This window comes from Electrophorus electricus, chromosome 7 (assembly GCF_013358815.1).
Source record: "Electrophorus electricus isolate fEleEle1 chromosome 7, fEleEle1.pri, whole genome shotgun sequence".
In the NCBI taxonomy this organism is placed as follows: domain Eukaryota; kingdom Metazoa; phylum Chordata; class Actinopteri; order Gymnotiformes; family Gymnotidae; genus Electrophorus; species Electrophorus electricus.
The window spans coordinates 24,331,347-24,352,872 of record NC_049541.1 but is presented as its reverse complement, the minus strand read 5'-3'; the positions used below and the strand labels follow the sequence as shown (position 1 = coordinate 24,352,872).

At 44.6% G+C, this 21,526-nt stretch overlaps 1 protein-coding gene across 1 annotated transcript; it reads right to left on the bottom strand.

The window, feature by feature from the left end:
- Positions 1-3,742: 3,742 nt before the first annotated feature.
- c7h10orf67 (chromosome 7 C10orf67 homolog) lies at positions 3,743-21,312 on the bottom strand. Its single transcript, XM_035528562.1, is given in 19 exon segments — positions 3,743-4,220; positions 4,706-4,809; positions 7,554-7,632; positions 7,735-8,581; positions 8,773-8,814; positions 8,918-9,024; positions 9,349-9,462; positions 11,334-11,399; positions 14,588-14,653; positions 14,752-14,810; positions 15,819-15,966; positions 18,288-18,438; positions 18,567-18,616; positions 18,618-18,629; positions 18,791-18,938; positions 20,152-20,205; positions 20,207-20,254; positions 20,719-20,763; positions 21,296-21,312. Coding segments are annotated over 16 exon segments (1,257 nt in total). The 3' UTR covers positions 3,743-4,220; positions 4,706-4,809; positions 7,554-7,632; positions 7,735-8,451.
- Positions 21,313-21,526: the final 214 nt, after the last annotated feature.

Genomic DNA, 21,526 nt, shown 5'->3' with positions numbered 1-21,526 from the left:
AAAAGGAAAAAAAAAGTCAGTTGAACATATGCGCGACAGAAACTTCCAAAAACATTATCACACTTTTGTAACATCGCTGTTACTTTCACAAAACGCCGTTTACCTTTCAGTCAGAATAAAAATCACAAGGCAAACGGGGGTGTTTTGCGCACGGGAATGGTCGGGTAGCGAGGGCATCACGTAGAGCTGATAGTGCTTGCACGTTGATACGGGCATTAATCCTTGATTTTCTCCCAGAAGTGACACTCAGTTTAAGAAATATCATTTTTCTTTGTAATAATTTATAAAGATGTTATTTTTACGCGGGCACAACGTGCGGTGCGTGTTTTCAACATTAACTGTTGGTGTGGACTCTCTTAACCGTGTCTCACACTGTGTAGCCTATTGATGTGAACGGCGCCCTATTGTTTTTTTTTTTGTGGGCAAACACTTATTAAAGCTGAACAAAGCTTTTTTTTTCGTGTGCGACTAGGAAAATCATGAACAGCCGATCTGGTAATCTAGACACATCATCGTAGATCTTGAAATTAACCTGTTTTGGCGATCCTGGGTCATATGAAAACAAACGCGCTCTTCGTCTCTATGACTGTCATAAGACTTTATTTCTCACAGTGGAACATTCCATACCTGTTACCGTTATATAACTTTAGTTCCCATTCTGAGCGTTTTCACCAGTATTCTGTCAGTATGGAACTATACTACAAGCACTGTTTAGTAACGCGCCGTGTTGGAACTACGAGTTTAATGAAATCCTGGTAAGTAAATCGCACCTGACTTCCAAAACGCGCGTCCCCGTCTGCTAGTATGCCAGAAACACAAATGGACTTGTGTGCAGTCTGGCTTGACGACTATAACAGCTAAAACATTAACAAAACACTATTTAAGACGACCCCATTGTGCACGTTTCCAATGCGATATAATAACCGAACGACTGGGCCAAACGACACATTAGAGACAGCTGGCTTTACTTGGCCATGGACCTCTCTACCACCCTTGGAGGACCATACACAGCGACGCTGACCTTACCGCGGGGGAATCGCAAACGGGTCTTTGACTGAATTAGTAATAAAGACGTCGTACTATGATCTTTGTTCGCCAGAGAATGGGGTCGAATATTGTGCTTAATATGAGAGGCATTGTGTCCAGCTTTTGCGTGCCTCGTATGAATTATTACTTCTCTTTTATAGCACGCTCCCGTATTTCAAGTCTGGGATGCAGTTACCGTATGCGGTTTTGTGTCCGTGTTAAGTTATCCAGACCCTGCCTGCCACTTGATTCTAACGCTTATTAATGATTTTATTTTGTGCTGTCATTTTGCCATCAGGAGAATGCACGCAAGGGACACTCCACAGCCGAATCCCTAGTGGGAATCGAACACAGAGTTGATTAAAGTTCACCAGCGAACAAATGCCCTCAGGCCCTAATCTTATCCGGAACCAACGGAAGACTTTGTACAATAAATAAACATAAACATAAACACAACAGACAAAAGCTAACAAATGTACTTTGTACAAAATAAATAGACTCATGCAAAGAAAATGTGCTATCAAAAACGTATTTTGAATAAAAATGAAATATTTGATGTATGCAGAAATTAAACATCAGTTTGCGCATCATATTTCGAGTTTCCTTTATTATTGTCACTAAATAATAAAACGTAGGCTAATCCATTTCGCATGTTTCGAAAAGTCTTCAAGAATAAAGGGAAAACTACAATTTCATCACTAATTAGAAAATGTTCGAAACATTTCATGTGAGCATCATAGCTTTCACGTAAACCGATTCCCTCGTATTCAGGGCACTTTTTTACCTTGTGCACAGAAAGAAAAAAAAAGCCGAACAAAAATGTGATAAATTACAAATATGCAAATTTCTTTCAGCGCTGTTGTAAGTGTGTCTAGCTGGAAGTGAATAAGGTCTTGCAGTCAGTCTGTGCGCACTCAGGGAGCCGAGACCCCGGGGCGCCGATCAAAGCGCCCTTTCTCTCCCATCCCCGGTGTTCCCCTACAAACGATTTCGATACAATATGTTTCCGTGATGCACGTCATGTGCTTGGGACACAGAACTCGTTGCATCTTAGCTCAATGTGTCGACCGTCTTTTGTTCAGTAGAATAGAGTTTCAGAAGGTTTTTTTTTCTTTTCGCAGTTGCCAGGATTCTACAGTTTAAAAGCATGCGTCATTTTTCACCAAGTCTCGTTTTAATATTCACAAAAGAAGAATCTATGAAACAGACCGTTCACTTGTTCATTGACATGAACTTCACTGCTGTCCAACTGATCTCTTTTCCTATTCCAAGCGTTTCCCAGCGGGGATGTATTTGCAAAACAAATGCAGCTGTAAGTCCAGCCGTAGAGAGAAAATACTTCATTTCAATTAAAGTTTAAAAAATCAGCTTTTATGTCATTAATAACAAAATAAAGCTTTTGTTACACATAACCTCTTGACAGTAGTTGAATATAAGATGGCGTTACATTTACCAAAACCTCTAACACGAAACAGGCAATATGGTTAAAAAATAATGTAACGTTTGAAGAACAACAGTACATACACAACAGTATTTAAATTAAAAAACATTTCCAATTAAGTTCATTATGTATTTTCCTTTTTTTATATAATTTAAATACTGTTGTTATATATGCTATTGGTGTTTAAAAGTTACATTATTTTTAAACCGAAGTTCATTATATATTTTCTGTACCCACGGTAACCTAGTGAGTGCCTAAAGAATATTCATTATACGACCACTGTGAATGAATTCATAGCCAAGGCAAGAGAACAGCGCAGCGCGACTTGACCGTAAGTTTGGCGTGATTGGCTCTAATGGCCTAGAGCCAGGGCTGGGAAAGCTTCCAGGCTTGACTCCCATTAACCCTCCATGGCGAAACTCTGCTGGAATCCAACACACCAGCTACCGCCATTTATCCCCTAACTAATGAAACTAATTAATTTCTGGAGTTTAACAAAAAAATTCCCGTTTTTCGCGTTGTTTTACAAACGGTGGAGGAAACGCGCGGTGTCGTTAAAGAGGTAGTGAGTGTGTTCAGAGGCGTCCCCCCTCCTGAGACCGTCCAAGGTACCAGTATAAATCAGACACCTGACCGCAGTTCTCACGGGCAAAAGGCTCACAAGAGACGCAAACCCACAGTGGCAGTCTTTAACAGGGCAGAATTGAATAGTGATGTAATGACTTTGACGCTGGGGCACTTAATAGAAGATTACAAGGAATTAAAGCATAATCACATAATGCCAGAGAGTAAGGGCCATGGCTCAGGGATCGGAGCTCGCCATAACCCAATAACCAACCACTCGAAATGACACTCTGTTAAAGGAGAAATTGGTAATTGATTCTAAGCTTGTCTCTAAAAGATCAGGGAGGTGTGATGGAAGCAGGGTTTGGAGTACAGCACTGCAGGGGTTTGCTAGCACACACAAGCTGGAGCGCACGCACACGTGCGCGCACACGCATGCAAACTGGAGTGTCGCACATCTAAATTACCATTGTTCAAACTTACATCCAGTGTTGAACTAGCTATATAGAACATAGCTATATAGTTATCCCAGGCTCAAATATACAGTCATAATTTTATATTTATATTTAGATTTATATATATATATATCTATATATATATCTATATATATATATATATATATATATATATATATATATATATATATATATATATATATAAACACACACACACACACACACATATATAAAATATACTATTGGATTATGGGCCTTAATTTATAAAGTAATCTGAACAACCCTAATAAAGAGGGAGTTAATTAATCTGAACTAAACACATAGGAGTCAACAACTCCTGTTTGTTGGTGCCCCTGTGATGGTGATAACTAATGTAATGCCTCCATTCCATTGCACATATTATCCTACAAGCCACAGCAGAGCCGAGGAAAATACAAGAGAGGAAGACAGGAAGCCGGAGCGGATCGGCGTATATTGTTCCAGCCATTCAGACCCTGTCCAAGGCGTGGTATTCCGCTGGGCTTTGTGCCATGCGGAGCATGCTGAAAGCTACGGTGCATTCTTGGATGGCTCCACACGCTGGCTGCAGAACGCAACACGGTTCCTCCCCGTCTTGGGTGCTTGCAACAGGCATTCGGGCTTCGGGGGCGTGGCGGATTATGGCCATTCAGGGCCGGAGTCAATTAAAGCCAGTTAAAAGTCCCCACAGGCTTTGTTTACGCATTATGGGAACTCTGTGAAGTGGGAGGAGAGGGTAAAAAAAAATCTGATGAATACCTTTGGAAGGATTGTTTAAGGATTCTGTGTCTGCACGGGTTTCAAGCACGCCCGGGTGCAAACACTGCAGCAGTATGCTGGAAACCAGGGAGACTCTAAGACAAAATGAACCTTGCTTTAAACAATGATAAAGTGCTGGTGGTTGTAAAAAAGTCATGCACGTTTAAAGCATGCCTAAATTTGGAAGCAAATTCAGATATGTAATGTGGCAGATACATAATTGTATTGGTCATCTGAAGGGATAAAGAGATATTTAGTATATCTTAGATGGACTATTATTCACATGTTCTGCAAGTTATTTTCAATCTGACAGTAATTTTAAATATACATTTAGTTTCATTCTTAAAACATCAATGACCTATGACCAATGCCTGTGCAATGGGGACTTTATTTCTGATGTGAAAATGAAGTGAGAAAATGAAGTGAGACAAGAGTTTTATACTTGAAGTGCTGTGTAAACCGCTGTCTGCTGGTCTGAAGGGGGAGGGAGAGAGAGAATCCTAGCCAATTCATCATCATCTTCATCTTCACTCAACCCCTGGGATTCTGGAATTAAAATTGAAATTAACAATAAGAAACTTTAGTTTTGAAACGGAGTGCACTCCATAGGAATCTATAGTATTTACATTTACAATAAGTCATAGCCCATAAAATGGCTTAAACTAGGAAATAAAATGTCACATTAATGTTGGAAAGATGGGACCTATAAATTGCGATGCAGGAAGAGCGCTTTTTAACCATCCCAAGTCATTTTTTTGTACCAATCAAATGAATGTGAGCACTGCCCATGGGAGGGGCAACATGACATTTCCCCGGCGGAGAGTAAACAGGTCACAGACCCTCCATGCACACCAAGGCGGTGGGAGGGAGAGCCTAACCACACCGTGTAACCGAATCAAAACCAGTGGTTGCCCCTTTTCAGCCTGGTGGAATAGCCATAACAATGCCATTCACAGCAGAGCAGCAAAGACATGCTCCTTTCAGGCCGAGCGAGGGAAAGGCTTTCATCTACTGGAAGGGCCTTCCAGCCTTTGAAGGACAGAAAGAGAGGTCTTTATGATAATCAGAAAGTTGCTGCTCGTCTCTGCACCTTTCCCACTGTTTCTGGGGTTCGGTGCGGGTCCGGAAGGAGTCCGGAGGGAGTCCGGCCGGAGTGCCTGGGTGGACGATGGAGTCGGTGAGGAGGAGAGCAGAGGGAACGGTAGGCTCGGCACTGCCCCGGTGCTGACCTAGGCCTTTCAGGGTGCTTGAACACATCAGAATTGCCTTTGTTGAGGTTGATTAATTGAGTCTGATAAGTTACCATGAATGAAGTTTGTTATAGAGTTTAATGTGGTGGGCCTGGGTTTGTAAATGCCCCTTTCACATTGCTCTGTGGCCAAGCATATGGACCAGACGTATTCATGCAAAAAAAGGAACAAAATTTATGGCTGGGTGTCCTAGCAGTTTTTTCCCTGTCTTTTGATCATTTGCAGAATGACTTTTTTAGCTTTCACCACTAGTCTAACAAAAGCAAAATCTCTAGTTAAAGTGTCAGTTAAATAGCAGTAAACAATATACTTCAAATGCTTTACTGGCTTTGACACATTTTCTGCAATATGGTTAAAATGGTTTAATGCTTCACAAACACTGGAATGTTTTTGTGAATAAAACATTTATTGCATGATGCTTCACTGCATGATTTATCATGCTGTTATAAAGAGATCATATTGTTCAATAAAAGCAAACAAGAAAACCAGCTATTTCCAGTGTACGGCTCCCAAAACTGTCAATAGTGGCACCACTGATGTGAGATGCCGCATGTTCAACGAAAACAGCGAGAGATGCAGACAAGGTCTGTTGGGTGTGGGCGAGGGCTACGGAGCAGAAACTGCTCCAGCCACCTCAGATTAGTGTGGGCTACTCAATAAACACATCCATTCCGTGACAGCAGCGATTTCCGAGCCTGCCCGAGTGTCAGGACCTGCACTGGCTGGTCTCTTATACCCAGCATCTCAATGACTGGATGTCAGCAGTGATGCATAGCATACCTCTCCCATGGCTGAGTTCAGGGCCAGGCGGGGTGGTGCATGGGTCCGTGTCCAGGACCCCCTGGCTGATGACCAGAGGCTATTCAAACCCCATCCCTCAACCTTGTCCTCAGGCATGCTGCCTGTCAGTCGCCTACTCTGTCCGCTCATGTTAGAGGCCCAACAACGGAGCCAACTCTGATCAGTTTAGTGTTATGATTAGGAGTCCTTGCAACTAGTGTGCCACAAGACAACAGGTGCTTGTAAATAGCAGCACTGCTACAAAGACCTCACCCATGTGAATACAACTGTTTCATGTATTTGTTAGCAAATCTGTGTTCTTCTGGGAACATTTCCTAATTTGGAGTTCAGTACATAAAAAAATAGACTAGGTTATAGAGATTATTAGCTAACAAAATAGGTCAAGAGATACTTTGCACGACATATTTATATGGTGTTTTAAACTGATTGAACATTAAGCGTGGCTACATCAGCAGGGTATTTTTTGTCTGATTAAAAAACACAAGACAATTCCTGTAATCTCTACACACTTACAGCAGACAAACAGCCTAGACAGCAAACCCTAAAGATAACCAGAGGAGCCAAGAGCACAGCTCCAGGAGAGAACACTCGTCTGGTGTCTCTGATTATTGGCTGGTTCAACTCCATGGCCAGGACAGCGGTGTAATCTGGCAGACTAATTTGTTAGCTTCAGTGCATCATCTATTCCTGTCTGAGAGCTTCTGTATTGACAGAGGGAATTAAGCCATGCAGTTATCTCGCCCAGCGCTGCCTGCCAAGCTCATTAGCCCAGATCCCAATTATCAAAAAGTCAATAACGGGCAAAGGAGAGATTAAAAGGAGGCACTGCAGGCCGGCCCTCTGTTATATCAGGACCCTAATCTTAAGAACATATAATGTTAATGCCTATGTTAATATACTAAGCCTTATGAGAAATCTGCTCAGCGTGACTGTGCCATGTGGATTTATGATGCTAAATGTCAACTTTGCTAACTTCAAGTACACCTTTTACCAGAACGTAACAACCAAAAAAGCTATGAGTTTAAATGAGTGAAAGCTAACAGAGGTTTAGTAAGCATTATGCAAATGAGATTATGCCCAATACTTCTCACTAGTTGTTAATGTTTGTTCACCACCCACTGTGGCAGGATTAATACTTGAAAGATGGATAAAAAGACCAAAGTGAAATTGCTAATCCTCCTCTGGGCGGTTGTGAGTGGTGGAGCCTGTACTAGCTTGTGAAAATGCGATGGTCAGTACCTCGTCCTCTCAGCTGACGTATGTGCCCAGCCTCGTCTGTATAGCTTACTGGCTGCGGAGCCCCTGTACCTATAGAGGGCTGTAGCAAGAGAACAGCATCACCTTCAGCGATATAGTTAAAGTCCCAGTACAGCTCCAGTACATGCTGGCTCTGATCAGTGGTATCTGAGCAGCATCTTACCAGAGGAGACCTAGTGGGAAAGCAACCCCTTTTACAATGAGTTCCTTCTGGACTCGGGCCCTGGCAAAAGACAGGAACATCCATCTACAAAAGAGACAAATCTGAGACCTTTCTGAAGACACACACACACAAGCGCGCGCACGCACACACACACACACACGCATGCGCATTTACCGGTTCTGCATTTGTGTATCCAGTGCCATGGGGCAACACTAGTGCGTAGAGGGAATGAGGTGATGCAGGACGCATTCTCTGCAGCCGGCACTCAATGCAGTGTGGAGAGCAGGGCACCACAAAAACAAGCCAAGCACAAACCTATGCATATTCATCAGCCAGCAAATGAGGCCCAGCTCGAGAGGGCTAATAACCTTGCACCTGTTAAAGTCTGATCTGGGTTAACCTCGGGTGTGTGTGTGTGTGTGTGTGTGTGTGTGTGTCTGAGTGGGCATGTGTGTGTGTGGGTGTGAGTAAACGTGTTTGCATGTGACTAGCTACAGGTGCAGACTTCATTTGCAGTGACATGACGGTAACCCTGGCCTCTTGGTGTGTGAGGCTCATACTGAACGGAGGAGTTTTAGGCTCTGTGCTATTTATAGATTTTATGTTCTGAAGAAAGTTTTAACAAAAGAAAAAGAAACAAACCTGAGCTGTTCAACATTCATTTGCAAAAGTGTCAGTTCCAAAGTGACATGTGGGCACACGCCCAAGGCCCAGGCCTTATCTGATCCAGGCCCAGCTCAGAGGCCCAGACGGACTCACGGCGTAGGTGACTGGCGCCTGGTGCAGTGGTGTCGCCTGTCGCTGCAGGCTCTGGCGCAGGAACATCTCGTCCTTGATGGCGTGGAAGCTGAGACACATGGAGTTATTATATAAACAAACAAATAAATTTAAAAAAGTACTTTTAAAAATGCATTCAATAAAGACAAGGGATTCATTTTAATTTTCAGATGAATGGCATGTATCAGAATGAACACTTTCGACCAAATAAATAAATAGTTGAATGAATGAATGAATGAATGAATGAATGAATGAAAGCACCTCCCCTTGAGAATCTCAAACTTCTTCTCCCATGCTCGGTTTCTCCTATCCATCTGCTTCTGCAGATTGGTACAGAAAGAGGGGCAAGGCGTCCATGTCACTTCTCTGCGCCAGCGGAGCGATGAAACACACACCCAGGGTGGACCGCATGGATCGTGGCGACTGTGCGAACCTGTCAATTTGCTGCTTCTGCATCACTTCTGCTTTCCTCAGTCTCTGCAGTTCTTGTGTCAGCTCCTCATGTGTAAATTGCTTCAAAAAAGGCAACCCAATAAATGCTGATTATCAAGAATCAAACATCTGTCAATTACAGATTGGTATATTGATTTAAATTATACTGATCAATAAAAATCAATTTATATTGATTTATACTGATCAATTTATATTTCGTTTACTGCCAGATTCGTTGAACAGATATGACTGTATGCTGAAGAGAAATGTTGCCCCAAAAATGTTTACACTGCTTTTAAACAGTTAAACCTAGAGGCCTGCTCATGGTCTCATTTGCATACCAGTAAGCAGCCCTCCAAATATGCTTAATGATGTCAGCTTTAGGTGTTCTCTGAGGCTGTGTACCTGCACTGGGACGGCTGCAGGCCAGGCCCTGAGCTCAGTGTCCCGGGCCAGTGCCTGTGGGTCTCTCTGCTTGACCAGTCTGTCCTCCTCCCACTTTTGCTCCGCAGCTAGTCTCTGCGCCACAATAAACACGCATGAGAGACGTTGACTGGACCCGTGTCCAGAGAGCGCGGGGCGTCCGGGACAACCGGCAAGATCGGAGGAGGTGCAAGCCGCAACGGTGCCTGTGTTCCAGCGGTTGCCGAACACGATTTCAATGAAGGGCAGCATTCTCTGTGTCGTTATGCCACTGGACACAGCACAAAGCCCGCGCGTCCACTTTGCGCGGCATGTCCAATTGGGGCGAGTCTGAGCTTTGAGCCGTGTCAGGTCGCCCTGATTGAGTGCGTGTGCCCGGACGGGTGTGAAGGTCAGGTCATCCTGGGTCAGCTCGGACATCCCCGTGCGCCGCCCAAGAAAAGGCGGCAAGGGTAAGCGGGAGGGAGAGTGAGACCTGAATGTGTTGTTAGTCTAACCCAACACAGAAAGGGTGTCAGCCAGGGCCTTTTTTGGTGGTGGTGGTGGGGGGGGTGAGTTTTGTTTTGTTTCTTGCAAACTGAAAAAGGGCAAAAAAAAAAAAAAAAAAACTGAAAGGGAGAGTGTTTAAAGGCCCATTGTGTGCTGAAGGGAGTAGGCGTTGATGTTTGCTTGTGGTAATAAAACAGTGGGCAGTGTGAGGCAGTCTGATGGACCGGGCTTTGAACGCGGACACTAATGACCACGTGGAGACTTCAGCCTTTTTCCTCCCAAACCAACCCATGCAGAGTGGAAACACTCATCGCCTTTATTGACCAGCAGCTGTCTGTTTACTCGATTGATCACAAGTATCAGTATTGTGCAGTTAATTTCCTCGCCAGGTACCGAATTATGGGTTGATTAAATTAAAGAATGACAGTGTCGTGTTTTACATAGATTCCACATTGGGTTCATGCTTACATAGATTTCACATTAGGATTGCAGTAGTCTAGGATTGTGATAATCTAGGACTAGGATTGGAAACTAAGAGGAAAGAAGTAAGATGAGACTAGTGTTTCCAGTCATGGCCCTGGAGATCCTCTGAGCTCTGACCCCGTGAACTTTACTCCAGGCTGGGCCTGGGTGGGCCCAAACCTGGAGACCAAACCTGGGCACCGCGACATGAAGAAAGGAACGGTGCAAAACAGATAATAGTGCCGCACGCCCCTCTGTAATGGCCACTACAGTGCGGAAGCTGCTTTATGAAGTGGACTTAAACAGAGGCTATTGTCCAGTCCCCTATTCAGCAGGGCCCCTCACCCACTCCAGCCTGTCGGTGTGTTGGGTCAGCTGCCTGCCGCATTCCATCCTCTCCCAGTGCTACGGAGAGGGTTGGAGTAGCTGCCTTCACCGCTGGCTCTGTGCGCTGACCATACAGACAGAGCCATCCTCCTACTAACCACCCCCATCCTGCCTGTCCTTTAGATGCCCAGCACTGTGACAAGGCATGAATGGCAGAGGGAGAGAGAGAGAGAAGGGGGACACCATGAATGCTTAATGACTGAGCTGTTCTGATAGTGCAGACGGAACAAACCTCATAGATAACGCCATATTTTGTCAGGGGCTTAATTTGATAAGAAAAGGAAAAGGCAACAGAGATAGCCTTCTGTCTGAGATATCTTAGTAGAAATAATGGTAAATTTGTGGGATGAATCATTTACACTGCGGACATACAGGAGGGTTGCACTATTGTGTCTCAGATCATAGGTGGATCAGAGGTGTGTGTGGGGGGGATGGGGGTGTGTGTTTCTTATGCAGTTGTTGATGGATGAGGTCCTGCGTAGCTGCAGGTTGTATTTTAACTGGCCTCGTAGCTCTGATCAATATGTCGAGGCTTCGGAGTGTGGACATTACCCCCCCCCGGGTGTCGCACCCCTAGCCTGAGAGGTCGAGCCCTGCAAGCAGAGATCGTGCAAGGCCGTGACGCTCACCTCCTCCTGGTGGGAGTTCTTGATGGACTCAAACTCTTTCTTCAGGTCCTGCCTCACTTTGGCCATCTGTAGAGGAGACAAGACCAAAATGATGCCGCGGAAGAATAAGGTGACGCCATGACGTGCGTGGTGCGCAAATTCAGAAGGACTAGTGCGTATAACTGTCTGCTGCACAGACTGAAGCGGGTATTTGGATATGTGTGACTGTCTGTGTGTGGAGCATTGCGACCCCCAGGGACCCAGTGGGTGGACAGGATAAGGGAGCAGGGGCCCGTGGGTGTGACCATATGTCAGAGTGCTGTGACAGGCTTTACTCACGTCGGTGTTCTGTGACAGGCTGTGCTGTGCTGCCAATATACAGCCTTAACTAAACTGACCTAAAATAACTACCGATTCTATAACTGCCTTCAGACAAATATAGCAAGCTCTATATCTTCTCTGGCAAACAAAACTTTGTGTCTGACTCACTGAATATCTATAGCCTAGAGCAGTGCTTCCTAACCAGCATTTCATGTTGTGGTTGTGATATGGCAAGAGCGCGCACACACACATCTGATCTAATTTAAAAGGCAAAGAAGGTGTTTTTTAACCAGGCTACTATAGCAGCATGTCGTGGTGAGTGCAGTGGAGAAAGATGCATTACGGGCAGAAGGAGAAGACGCTTGCACTGTGTCAGTTGGCTTTACCTATATAGAAACGTTTCTACATTATTAGCAAATATTATACTGTTTAGTTTGCTTTTTGCTTTTAAACAAATCCCTTGCTTTATATATTTGATATATAACTTCCTCTCTTCCAGCCAGTATCAGGGTGCTCTATTCTTGTGACTTAGTTCCATCCAGATCCAGTTGTTAGAACAATATTGACCCCCCCACCCACCAATACATGGACTGTACGCATGCACGCACGCACACACACACACACACACACACACACACACACACACACACACACACACACGCACACACGCACACACGTGCGCGGACACACACACATACACACATACACACATTTGTCTAAAGCAGAAGTGCTTTTAAGACAGACAGCACAGTGGTCAGCCGGTGGTGCTTCAGAGCAGTAGCTTTATGCAGTGGAAGGGCAGTTCATTCTGAGGCCTTTTCACAGAGGCCAAGCGAACACCCAGCTGAGCCCCGAACAACTCACTGGCCCTAGCTGCAAACCCCCCCATACACACATGCACACGCACACGCACACACACACACACACACACCAGCCCTCTGGCCACCGCAACACATTTACTGCTTCATTGATCAAAGTCACTAAAAATAATGTGGAAAAGAAAACTTCATGTTTCGTTCGACATTTTTATGCATAATCTCGGCAGTAGACCTTAACATTGAGTTTGTCAGGCCTGGCACAAAAGGGCCATTCAACAAAACGTGGGCCAGGCTGAATAGGTGACGCTCTGAACTTCTGCAGGAAATATGGGTAATCCTTTTCACTGGTGACTCAACTGACATTGGGGATGTCTTTATTAGTGAGTTTTTTTTTTTTCTTTCTTCCACATAGGAGATTTTTTGGATACCACCTGCTCCCCCATCATTAACCTCTGTTCTCATCTACACAGGGTGTGGAACAGAAAAGAGATGAACACTGCTGATCTCCATCTAATATGGCATTCTGGTGGCCTCTGTTTCACATCAAATGAACAGAAATGCACTTATAATGGTTATTGTAGAACCTTCACAAAAAAGAAACCCTTCTAGCCATTTATTTGCAGAGAATTTTTTCTTCTCTTAAGGTACTATATTTCACAATTTCCTTTTCCTAATCCCATATGTCGGTATAAACCCTGTATTAACCTTGTAATAAAAGAATATGGGGCCAACAATGGGAAAGAGACAGCATGATGCTATCTGAAAGAAATGATCGTTGTAGTGTGAAGTGTTTTACAGTGGAGCCCCCCCCAAGCATCCAACTCCATCCAAGGGGCCAATGTTTTTCCACATGCAGAAGACCTTGATGAACTGGATCAGGTATGGCAGGCCCATATGGCCTACAGCATACTTAATGTGGCTTATGATTTTGTCATTACTGTTTTTATAGGATTTTCTAGTGTGTCGATTAGACATGAGATTTTACAACTTCCGCGAGGGGTCACGACAGCGGCGCATGGCAGTGCGCTCCGAGCACAGGCCTCCAGGCTGTGGTTAATACAAGGAGAGAGGGCCCTCGCCACTTGTCTCCTAGCAACCCCGCCAGGTCAGGGGGAGGCTCTTAACCTCCTGGCTTCTGTGTGGCCACATTCAAAGGCCCCATACAGAACTTTGCGCTCATTCACCCGGCACTGTGTGTTCATATTTTAATTTCAGTCATTGTGGCACAACAAAATTCAAGTCAGCCACACATGGAGCCTTGCAGTCACCCACCATTTCTACATAATGTTTTGCTTGCTAACCAGCCCTTAAGTTACTTTCCAGCGAGTACAACTGCTCGCTTTTGTTTTATTTCAGCAAAGAATGCGTTTGTGTCCTGGTAATGGCGTGTAAATTGAAATGCGGCTACGTGTGTCGGCGGGTGTGTGTGACAAAAACGAAAGGGTGAGGGGGCTGACGTTTACCCTGTTGAACTGAGCGGAGTGTTCTGAGCACGGTGCCCCTCCGGCCTGCCCTGGCTACAGCATGGCACAATGCCTCAGCAATCTAACCGCTGGCACACAGCCACACTTAACACCACACACGACCATGATCACACACGCTCTCAATCTTTACAGCCACAGTAAAAGATAAGCTTCGCTGTAAATAACGCACTCGAGTGCTGTTCCAATCCCAGGGCCAGTCGGGACGCGCCGACGGCTCGGCCCCCTCATCCCTCCCCCCCGCCGCCCAGTGCTTGCTGGGCTGCGCTCGATAAGACGCGTGGCAATAAAATGATTTAGTGTGGTCTCTCCCATCCAGCAGTTGCTTGACAGTAGCAGAGGTTGGGTTTCGCACACTGTTGGCATGCCCCCAGGACTAGCACAATCAAAAGCGCTGCAATCTGAAAGAAGGACATTAACCTGACATATGCTGCCGTATTTGTCCATGAGAACACACGGCAAACATTTCAGGTAAGGGGGCGGGTGACCTGGGGGAAATACAGATTAGGGGGGTGTGTAAGGGATGCTAGCTGGCAACCTGCTGTGGTGGTCCTAAAGACCAAATCATTTACATCTTAACAGACGTAACATTTTCTACTTTCTGTTCATTTTCTATTAATTGTTTTCTTTTCTTTCTTCAGGTCGCTCTGCTTACCTTCTTTCTCCCACTTTCATTCTCAAGCTCCACTTGTACTTTCAGTTGCTCATTTTCACTCTACAGCTGAAAAGGATTCAAAGCGATGTTAAATGAAAAGAATAACAAATACATGCAAAGGCAGCAGCTACATGCGCGTGGCTGACATCTGTAATGCATAATACCTTTTCCAGGGTTTTCCTGGCATCTTCCGCCTTTGACTGCAGCTGCAAAATATCTGAGGCTGGCACGGGGCCATGGGACAGAAACAGAGAGGTTTCAGTTTAGTTGGGGCAGAGGAAGACCGTTCCACTCGGCTCTGAGACAGCGTGGGGGAACGGGGACTCGAGAGGCGTGCTTGGGAATGCTGTGACACATCATGCCCATGCCTTTTGTTTCCAGTGGCCGCTGAGAGCAGGTCTGAATGACCCAGATTGCCTGGGGCTCCTGACATGGCTCCTGACCCGGGGCCCCCGGTCTTCAACATGTCCACTTGCGTGCGCTGACCAAACGCTGACTGCCGGGTTCAAGGGCCAAGTGTGCATTTGTGGCACGTCTGTTTGTGCTTTTTTCTTTCCATTTCCACACGTTGAAAACTGCGCTGTGTTTAAGGTTAGTCACAGCCAATGCAAAACCTTTTAACAGAAGACTCTCTGGCTTTTCAATGGGACTACAGAAAAAAGAGCGGATGTTTCATTAAAGCTAACAAAATGGCATGCTGCAGAGAAGAGAAGGGGTTTAAAAATAGTTCATTTTCAATCGCCTTATGCGCATGACGGCTGCTTTAAAACATTTGGATGCGATCAAAATCCCCTGGGGAAAATATTCACATGGTTACCAAAGTTACATAAGCAATGAGTGAACATCAAACATTAAAAAGAGATAAAGCCCAGGACCCTTGACGATACACCTGCCTTGTGTTTACCTGCTTCTCACAGCAACACACACTGCAGGATTATAGCCATGCTTTAACAAGTATCCTCAAACATTGCACAGACCACCTCTCAGTATAAGGCAAGATAAGGATAAGGTCCAATTTATATTTTTTCCTTCTTTCTTTTTTTCAAAAAATATACTTCCTCTTGAGCTGTCCTCTGCTTGATTATTTAAAAGAAAATTAGGAGAAACTGTTTATATGAAGTCTTTTAATACATAAGAATAGAAGATACCCCATTGTATGCCAAGTACACCGTTGTCTGCGAAAGTAGAAAGTGTGAAACATGAGAGCTTTCCATGTGGCACTGAAGATTACCCAGATGCTTTAAGCTCTAGTCCCTGGCAGCCAGAGCTCGACGGATTTGCTCCATTTCGTCGTGCAAGGCGCCGACGTCATCTTTGAGCCTCGCGTTCTCCGTCTTCAGCCAGGCCTTCTCTGGATCGTCTACGGCCCCAGAACCGATCTGGAAAATGACACCAAAGGTCTTTTTTTTTTCACGTCGGCTTTACTGTGCCGAACAAAAGACACGCCGCTCAAGCTGCGTGGCAAATATGAGCAGTCCTCATGGACAAAGCCATCGGATAACTTTCTGCCTCCTGCCACTTCCCCCTGAATAACAAAAAGAGAGACACAAGAGAAGAATAAGGGCCAAGAGGAGGGCACTTTCTTTCTTTCTCTCTCTCTCTCTCTCTCTCTCTCTCTCTCTCTCTCTCTCACACTCTTTTCTTCTGTGCCCAGAAAGAAAGAAAGCAGCACATTAAATACAAAGACTATAATTCATGGGGACATTTTTTATTGACAGGAATAATGCATATCATACTGTTCGGGTGCCTCTGTCATTCAGGTCAATTTACTCGGGAAGTTCAGGCAGGCAGTTGAAGTCTCTGCACCCGCGAGTCTGGCCTCCGAACCCTAGCAAGCGCCGCCCACAAGCCTTGCCAGGCTTGCCAGGGGGAATGCAGAGGGTGGTGCGGGCTAGCCCCAGGGGGTTCGCCGGGAGCACCGTTTCCGGAGGGCGGGGGCTTGTTGCCTTTGTGCGTTCCCTGGGCAGAGGAGCCGCCGGTGTCACCAGGATCACATCACCCGTCAGAGGGCTGAAGTGCGCGGCCCGAGAGCCGCATGGAGTCCATCAGGTTGCTGTGATGTCGGCACAGTGGGTCCTCCGCCGTGGCCTGACGCTGCCATTCAGGCCGTGCGCATTAACGCGCCTTTTGCATGCCTGTCACACTTAGGACCGCACAGCCGCTCAAAGGCTTTCAAAGCTTCAAGGGACTTTTTTTTGCCTCTTTTTCTCTCTCTCAGTCTGTCTCGGTCCATTCATAAAGAAAGCAGACTGTAGACTGTGAAAGGGCCCTGATGCTGTAACATTTTACTGTCATAGTAGTGAGTCCAAGCAGGGCCGCACACTTCCGCGCAAATGTTTTTTTCTCTGTTGCTGTGCCGCTGACAAACACAGATGTGCTCAGATTTGTGACAGTAGCATCTATGCCGCAGCCCTGCCTGCATATGGCCAGCAGTTGTTTATTCCAGATGATCCCCACAGTAAGGGGCCATGTGTGTGGGAAGCTTAAGCCGTGACTCTTCGTCTGTGACGGTTGGATGATGTTCAGGTCACGGATGACAGGTTATGTCTATCTCGCCTGGACCGCTAACAAACTGGGGGCATCAGAGCCTGTAGTGACGCTACTGTCGGACACGTGACTACGTACTGGGTGAGCGGCGCCTCAGTCTCCTCACCCCGACCATCACCTGCTAACACCTTGCTTTTCCTCTTACTTACACTGTTGCTGAGCCCGAGTAAATTAACACGGAGGCCCACATGATGACTTCCAACTCCAGCTCAACATCTGACCAGAAATACAGACCAAACACGGTGTCACAACGCAGAAGCATGCCCCCACCACCACCACCATTTCTCCATCCTTTACCTCTGGCTCCACCATCTGCTATCAGACAGAACTACAGATGATCAGCCATGAGGCTTGGCTGCGGCCACGGGAACGCTCATTAGCACCGAGAACAAAGCTGCTTCTCTGCAGAGCTGCACTTAGCTCTTACACACTGAGTGGCAGCAGGCTTTGTATGGCTGCTCAAACCTGCCATCTGCCTACACAAGAAGTCTCTGGTTGGAAAGTGCTCAAATGCTATGAGAGAGACGGTGAGAGAGAGAGCGAGAGAGAGCACAAGAGAGGCAGAGAGAGAGAGAGAGAGCGAGGGCAAGAGCGAGAGAACGAGAGAGGGGTCACACAGACATGTGAGAGGGACCACTTTGACACCTTATGACTCATTCATGTTGCTTTGCAACACCACTCTCAAAGAAAGCTGATGAGAGATTTGTCTCTTCATGTAGAACACAACAACCTGTTTATTAGACACTAGCCATAATGCTCTTCCTTTCCCAATGGCATCTCAGTTAGTGGCCATTAAAATGTTTTTAAAAAGCTCCTAGGTCAATACTAACACAAATTAATTTATATTTAGGAGGACATATTCATACTGAAAGCATTTATGAAGCAAAGAACTATTAGCCTAGTCAGAAAATGTAAAGGCACAATGATGAAACAAAAAGTATAAAACCTAAATACAGATAAATATTCAAATCTGAAAAACTAAGCAAGACCACTGGTAGAGAAGATCTCTTACTGTGACACATTATTGTAAAAATAATTATGTAGAAAATATCATCTTACTTTTACACCATGTTGTCCACCCTTAATGCTATGTGACAGATAATGTAATGTAGCATGGTTTTCTATGAGGTGACTATCTGCAGATTCCCAGTACCTCCAGCAAAGCTTTCTCCTCATACTCTCGGAGCTGCTCGCTCATATTTAATCTTGAAGTCCTACTCCTGCAGCTCGGTTTAAGAGGGTCCCGCACTCGTCCTGTATCACTTCGGCACAACCTCCAACGCCTGGCCTCTCTTCGTTTGATACTGCATTTGAAAACAGCACACTGAAACTAGCTCGGCCAAAGCGCGTTTGGCCAGAGTGCATTATAATGTTATTAATGCTTCAATGTGAATCAAAGCATTTTCTATACCTATAGCTGGCTTTGGACTACTGCATCAAAGCTGTTGCATCAGCAAACTGCTCTTGATAGCTATTACGCAGGGACATTGATTTTCTAAATGGAAGGACAAACATCAGGTAACATCTCATAAAAAATGCAGATGTACATTTAGAGCTTTATGGAGCCGAAAGCAAGAAAACATGGAAGCTCATCCCTTTTTAATTACTCCATAATTGTTTTATTACATGGAGAGAGCAGCGGTGTGCACAGCAAACCTCTTTGTGGTGGTTCTCAAAGGCTTTGACTTTGTAATTAATTCTTGTGTACAAGGCCTCCGCCTCTTCCTGCAGCCTGGATTCATACTGAGCCTCAATAAACTTCACTTTCATTGCAAGCTCTTTCTTCAGAGAGTCCATCTCCTTATGGGAAAAAAAGAATGGTAACATGAAAAAAACAAACAACAACAAGAAAACCTGCTTTTCTCAAAAAACTGATAAAATGCAGGGTAAAGAAAGGTTAATATAAAGAGGGGAACATAATGATATTACAGGGCACACGAGCAGAAATGTGGAAAGTTGAATTTACCACCAAATTCCTGTACAGAGAGAAAACAAGCACTGTCAACACGCATGTTAGTGGTGCCTAAATATAAATAGAAGTATAAACATGTGGCATTATGTGTGTGTGAGAGGGCCCTTATTCAGCTGCAAGGCTGCCAATCAATTTGTTTAGCTCTGCGGGCAGGGGGAGTGGTGAACCCGGCCGGTTCAGCCGCTGTTTTTGGGCACAAAGCCACCATATGCCCTCTCAGCAGGAGGTCCGAGCAGCCCACCGACCAGCCACTCAGAAATACAGACAGAGGAATCCTCATCCAGAATGAGAGGCCAGTAGCATGAATGAATTTGCAGGGCAAAACCAGGGAACTTGCTGACAATCATTACTGCATAGTCCACAAAGTGAGGTGAGCTTGCATCCAAATGGAGTCACTGCTTTGCAGTCGTGCCTGGACTTACCATGACTTCCGGTGCAAATGTAAATCTTTAATATATTAAGTGAATTAAAAGCTTTAAAGTTCCACAAAAACAATAAAAAACAGAAATGGGAAGTAATACCATGATATGGGCAACACACTGCACTCCTGCCCTAAACGTGGGTCCCCTAATTCAGTGCTGTAGTCTTTTTCAGGACATTCATTTTCTGATTAGTCTGGTGTTGTAGGAATCACTTCAAATCTAACTGGGTCAGCCAAAATGTTCTGATACCAGAGATATAGCTATGGGCTTCCTCAGTTCCACAACCAAAGAAAAACAAAGCACAAACAAACAAACAAGCAAGCAAGTGTAGGTCTCTAATATACAACACTGCACTAAAGTGCACTGGAATTCTTCACATTTTCCTACTGCCCTGCTTTTTCAGGTAATGTATTAAATCTGTTGATTTTATCTGTCAACCAGGGAATGAGTTGTGTTTTTCCTATTCCTGACTAAAAACAAATTCCCCTCTAAGAATAGTAAAAAGTTTTTTAAAATAGAGAGAAAAGAGATGGGTTCAAAAGAACATGGGTCCAAATATCCAGGCATATTCAGACTAACAGGCTAGCAAATAAGTTTATAGTTTGAACTTGAACATCAACTTTACAAGTTCTGCACTTTCTTCAGAGAGACGTTTAATCGACGGCAGTTCAGACACAGGCATCCTGACCAAAGAGCCCTGACCTCAGCTGATTCGCCAGAGAATACCTAAAAGAGGGGAACAGGGTTATGTGTTCGAGTCAGGGAATTAACACTTAAACTAGCTAATGCACACACTAAGTGACAACCATCCACAGGTGCAGGCTGCACAATGTCTGCTCTGTTAAATTAAAGCCAAGTAGTTTATTCACACTGCAAATAAAATACAAATAACACAATATTTAGCAATGTTGTGGAAATGTCTACTAAAATCTGCTTAATTTACTACCTGAACTGCAGCTTGGCCAAACAAGTAGTCATTAACCAATGTTTTGAGCAGGAATCCTGACAATCACAAATCCTCAATCTACCAAGTGTTTTGTAACATACTAACTATACATGTCATCGCTGCTTCAGTTCAGCCCGCGTTACTAAGCAAACCTAACCGTTAAACTGCACCCGTCTAGCTAGACAGCTAACTCTAGCGAGCTTAATTAAAAGGTTCTTCACATTTGTGCCAACATCTGTCATACCATGACTGAATTTCCTCAAGCTCTTTTGAAAATGTTCTTCCGCCTCTTCATCTACAAATATACCGTTTCGTTTCTGTATAAGATCCATAACTCGGTGGTAGAAGCAAAAGCAGCTAAATGCAGGGCCACGAGTTAAACCGACGAACCAAAGATTTCCGTCTACAGTAGATTTCTATAGCAACCAGTTGGCGGGCCTCCGCAGCAAGGGAAGGTAATACAATGCTTAGCTTAGCTGATGAAAATAAAAAGTAGAGGAGATAGTCAAAAACAAATCTTTAATGATGTATTATCATATAAAATTAGGATTAAAGTGTAATTTGTCTCTAAAATGCTAGCATTATAGTTTGTGCTGTGCGAGCCATCTTCTATTACCTAATCTCCAGCCCCAGCCAAACATTTACCTCAGCCAGCTCAACGGTCATCTGCATTGTGTTGAACAAGCTAACCGCTATCTAGTTAGTTAATTGTGAAGTCTGATTTTATGTGGTAGTGCATTTCGAAATGTTCGAAGGTGATGACCTTTCTCCAAGTTTATAAATGTGTGAAATTAAATACTGAAACACTCGCGAACGCTAACCTGGCTACGTTATTCATCGTGAATTGGAGTGAAACTCATTAAAACTTCTGACAAGTTAGGTGGTTAGCTAGGTTTGTTAGCTAGCTAGGCCCTAGACTGATACTGAAATCACAGGGATGTTCATAGCTAATAATTATCTCCATAATCCTACTCTTTTGATGCGTAGATATTTTATAGACATTTGTAGCTTGTTCATTCTCTTCAAACATACTCAATCTATATCTTTCGTTA